Source organism: Gymnoscopelus microlampas (genome assembly GCF_963454915.1).
Source record: "Gymnoscopelus microlampas genome assembly, chromosome: 6".
NCBI classification, from domain to species: Eukaryota; Metazoa; Chordata; class Actinopteri; order Myctophiformes; family Myctophidae; genus Gymnoscopelus; species Gymnoscopelus microlampas.
Genome location: NC_139943.1, coordinates 38598710 through 38603709, shown reverse-complemented (window position 1 = coordinate 38603709; position 5000 = coordinate 38598710). Strand labels below are relative to the sequence as shown.

At 43.6% G+C, this 5000-nt stretch overlaps 1 protein-coding gene across 8 annotated transcripts in view; it reads right to left on the bottom strand.

Annotated features, from left to right (window-relative positions):
- Positions 1–5000, bottom strand: part of LOC311047758 (genetic suppressor element 1-like) — a 69943-nt gene that overhangs the window by 10306 nt on the left and 54637 nt on the right. For all 8 annotated transcript variants that reach the window (XM_084060604.1, XM_084060608.1, XM_084060610.1 and 5 more), the window contains exon 4: positions 123–289. In XM_084060604.1, the coding sequence (XP_083916730.1) occupies positions 123–289 (167 nt within the window). The remainder of the gene's footprint in view (positions 1–122; positions 290–5000) is intronic.

Below are 5000 nucleotides of genomic sequence, written 5' to 3'. Positions count from 1 at the left end.
AATTTCCCTTTAACTCTCGTGAAAATACACAAAGTCAGAAGGTGTGCACGTGTACATATGCATGTGTAATGTATTAGTGCCCTGAGAGCACAGGAAAAGCTGGCCTGCACGTGGGGTCTTACCTGAGGTTCTGTATCCGAGGGTCCTGCATGACGGTGCTGGGCGTGAGGCCAAAGGGGTGAGCCAGGGTGTGAGGTGAGCGGACGGGGGGATTGCCCTTGTCCTGGTGGGCCTGGTTGCTCTCAGCAGCCACACGCTCCCTGTTGATCCCCCGTACGGCTGGCTCAGCCTGGCGGCGAGAGGCAGACAAAGGAGATAATGAATGACTGGGTTTTTATGGCGTGGCTCTGCAAGAGGCTAGCCATCTTTGAGAGGGTCTGTGTGTGTGTGTGTGCGTGTGTGCGTGTGTGCGTGTGTGCGTGTGTGTGTGTGTGTGTGTGTGTGTGTGTGTGTGTGTGTGTGCGTGTGTGTGTGTGTGTGTGTGTGATAATCTCACAATACGATGGACCGATCAGTGGCAAGCTTTGTACGTATTTTTACACATTCACTGCATTATACTGGAAGATCTTTTACATTTTTGATCTAGGAGTTCTTTTAATCTACGTGACACTGTTTTTAACATGCTGCTGTTTTCCAGATGTCTTATGCTCCTTCTTTTATTCTCCCTTCTTTAACATTCAGATTATTTTGAACTCTTTTTAAACTGCAATCGTGTAAGCCTGCATAGATGAGAATGTCACCTCACTTTTGCTTGTATTTGTGTTGCGATAAATTACATTTGATTGATTCACATTTTTGAAATATTTAACTTTAATTTTATGGGGCTCTGGTCTGGCTGAAACCCCGCCCACATTTGGTATCATAGGTCATAGATATGTCCTGGACGACTGTCAGTCATAGATGACTGATATCATAGGCCGGCCACAAGAAGTCATTTTAACCACTTTCAACCGAGCGTCCCTATTTTGGGCATGTCAAAATAGGGTCGCAACGTGCTGTGAGCTTGTAGATCTGCTATTTTTGTGTGACACCAGCATACGAGGAAGTATAAAATAGGGCTTAAGTGGTTATTAAGTGTGTTTTAGGCAGAGGGCAAGCTGCCATTCCCTCAGTGAACCGATTGAGGAGGCGCAGTGGAAAATGAGAACGAGCGATTGGGGACAAACTCTTAGCTGCTCCCAGAGGCTAAGCAGAGTGGAAAAGTGGGTCTGACGTGTCATAATAGGTCAAGATCAAAGTGGAAAGACGATCCTCATATCTGGCCTGCTGCTCTCTCCTTCGTTCCCCCTCAGTCTCACTCTGTCTCTTACTCGCTCGCTCGCTCGCTCTCTCACCACCACTCTAAGGTCGGCCATATTACCATCCATCACCACCATGAACAAAAAACAAAGCCTCAAATGACAAATATAAATTTCCTACTTTTCTACACGCACATAAAAATAAGCACGGCATGATCAACATTTAAAGCTACAATCTGTGGGCTTATGAGCTTCCGGCAGGGCTACTTGTCAACCACGTGTCCTACCTGACATCAGGGTCTACATTTATCAATGGAAGAGTAGAGAGACCACCTCCAACCACTGCAGATTGGCTAGTTATTGAATTAACATACTCTACCATACAGATTGGTCAAAATAACGTGTTATTAATTTAAAGGTAGGGTAAGTGATATTTCTTGGTTAAAACAAAAAGTATTTTGTTAAAAGGTTAAAGCACTATATTCTGATAGTAATCATTGCTATAGAGTGTTTGTTCAGGAGACTCCCCGTCTCTCCAGCTCTTTAATAAACAGAAAATACATTTTTCGGTAGGTGTCAAAATCTCAGCCAATCAGGAGAAAGTACCCATTTTTAAGCTTCATTTTTAAAGTGTTCCAGTTCCAATTTGTTCTGCTCATTTCTTTGTGTCATCACTTCAAATTTCACTTGTTTAATCTATATCCTGATTGAGTTCTCTATCCTGATTGGATAAAATTGGAAATGAAACTGAAACTGAAACGAAAATGAAATTTGTGTTTAATAAAGAGCTGGAGAGACAAGGAGACTCATTTTACTGAACAAACACTCTGTAGCAATGAGTACTATCAGAATATCGAGCTATTTAACACTTATTTTAACCAAAGAAAATCACTTACCCTACCTTTAAGTACTTCACCCAAAAAAAATCACCTTTTTTTCTACCATTTACTCACCCAGTGAAGGCTTGATTACAAGAAGTTTTGTTTGCAATATTCCTTTTATGGTGAATGAAGAACCCCCCAAATCCCTAAAATTATTTATGAAGTAAAATGGAGGCAAAGAAGAACTAAGCAACAGCAAAACTACGTATATAAAGAAATATGTTTATAAAGCCAAAACAACGATCACAGTGTAATTCCAAATGTCTTGTATCGACTCGCATGTTGACACCATCAACATTAGCACTAAAGAAGAAGAAAGTTACCACTTTTTTATTTGAAAATATTTTTTACACCTTTTTCTCCTCAATCTAGTCGTTAAGGCAATCAATTCCTCCCCACATTTCTGTCTGTTATCACTGCTGTTGTATCCTACTGGCTCACCTGCCAGTGAGGAGGCCCCACCGAGAGGACATAGAGCCTCCAACAAGCAAGTCGATACTTGACATTTGAGATTACACTGTGAGCGTTGTTTATAAACAGATTTTTTAAATATAGTTTTGCTGTTCTTAATCTTGGTCCCCATTTTAATTTAATTAATCAAGTATTCTTATTTTCGTGATTCATCATTCACTGTAAAGGAATGTTATACAAACGAAAATTCTCCTTGTATTCAGGCCATCAAAACAAAGTAATTTTTTGGGTCAAAGTACTCCTTTATAACAAGGAGATGATATTATGGCATCCTGTCAAGCCAGGAAGCCTTTGATCCTCTGCATCAGAGGGAAAGGTTCATTCTCAGTCAGTACTGTCTGTGTCATCTCTGGTTGCTACAGCAACAAGGTAGCAGTAGAGGTCAGACTCATCATCATGGCCAAACCACAAACAAATGACCTGACGGCAAAACAACAATCTCGTCGCTGTCGGGTGGAAACATCATATGTCCAAAACTGTTACTTTTCAGGAAATGGAAAAGAATAACCTGTGATCCATCAAAACGATGGAGCTTGCACAAAAAGAAAAGAATTTCACCCACAGTTTTACACCTGTGATGTGAGATCATGTGACAATAAAGATGATTCTGATTCTGTTTCAATTGATCCAATGTAGTTATTATTTAGTCACAAGCTTCTGTAAATAGTTTGTATTGGTTAAATATTTATAAAAAGCCACAGACTGACTAAAAAAAAAAGGTTATTGCAGATATACAAGCTCACAACCTTTGTGTGACACTGTAGTATGACGAAGTAGGGTATTCATTTACGGAAAAAAAAATATGGAGATACAAGGTTTCTGCCTGACAGCAACAATTCTGCTAGTCTGGTTTATGAGTGTGTTCCAACAGCAGAGAAATCTCTACGCATTGGAATACCTTTGAATACCTTTGAATATCTCTGTCATGGAAATCAGTTTGAAACAAAGCTGGTCCAACGACAAACCCTCGCCCTCCCTCTCTACCCCCCCCCCCCCCCCCCCCCTCACTTCTACACAGTAAAATCCTCAGTACTCATTCATCCATTTGTCACTCTGACAGCGTACAAATGTATGCTCTCAGAGTTAAATTACCACAGCGGATTTCACAGTGTTTCAAATTGAGAACTCTGGGGAAAATTAGATAATGGGCCATCCATCGGTCCGGGGGTGGGGGGGGGTTGTTGGTGGGGGACTGAGGTTCTTGGACTCCAGCCATCACGAACCCTGACCCCCGACCCTGAAGATAGCCAATGGCCTCCACAGAACACGTGCAGTAGCCCCCCCCCCCCCCCCCCCCCCCACACACACACGCACGCACTCACACACACACACACACACAGACACACACGCACGTACACACACGCACACGCACACGCACTCTTATTGGATGGAGCATTCTGTGCTAGCGTCATGCTCTACTGTTCCAGGAGAATCTGCAATCCAGCAAAGACAAATATTGAACCAAAGCCAGACTGTAGAGCTCTGTCTTTCTCTCTCTCTCTTCTTTTTGTAACATCCTTTTCTACATTTTTATGCACCCCTCCCTCCCTCCCTCCCTCTCCCTCCCCCTTGCTCTCTCTCTCTTTCTCTCTCTGAATGTCTGAATGGGAGCCCCAGGCAGGCAGAGCCACAGAGTGGTCTTTGTAAGGGGGAGAAAGGCAGCTCTGATCCAGGGGGAAGTGGCTACTGTGGGGGCTAACCCCTGCATTGTGTGGGGGGCCTGGTTCCTTGCCCCAGCTTTAAATTCACTCACACACCCACAAGCAAACACGTATACACACACAGTTCACATCCTAAGCCTTTTGTGTTCAAGGGTCAAGTACACACCCACCCACATGCACATCAGGCATAATTATGCACGTTCATGTGCATGTGCATACACGCAAATGCGTGCACACGCGGCAGGAAACCGCACACAATAGGTGCCAGACTCTTCAGCCCTGGTGTTTCTTTAAAAAAAGAAAAAAGGCTCATGTGGAGCTGAAACAGACATGGCGGACGGAGACGAGAAATACTGGGGATGATTAGTGTGAGAGAGAGAGAGAGAGAGAGAGAGAGAGAGAGAGAGAGAGAGAGAGAGAGAGAGACAAAAGACGAATAGAAATTGAGTGCTGGACAAAGTACAGGGGAATGGTGAACAAGAAACAGAGATACAAGACAAATTGAGAGAGAGAAAGAAAGGGGTGGGCACAGGAAAAAAAAGGGAAACAAGACGGAGAGAGAGAAAGAGAGGGAGAGAGGAGATGGACGTCTGGTTCTGACTGTCTGATGCTGACAAGCCCTGGGACTATTCCAATAATGATGGCGGGAGCAGAGACAGAAGGGATGGAGGTCAGAGAACAAGACAGCAGCTCCACACATATGAGAGAGAGAGAGAGAGAGAGAGAGAGAGAGAGAGAGAGAGAGAGAG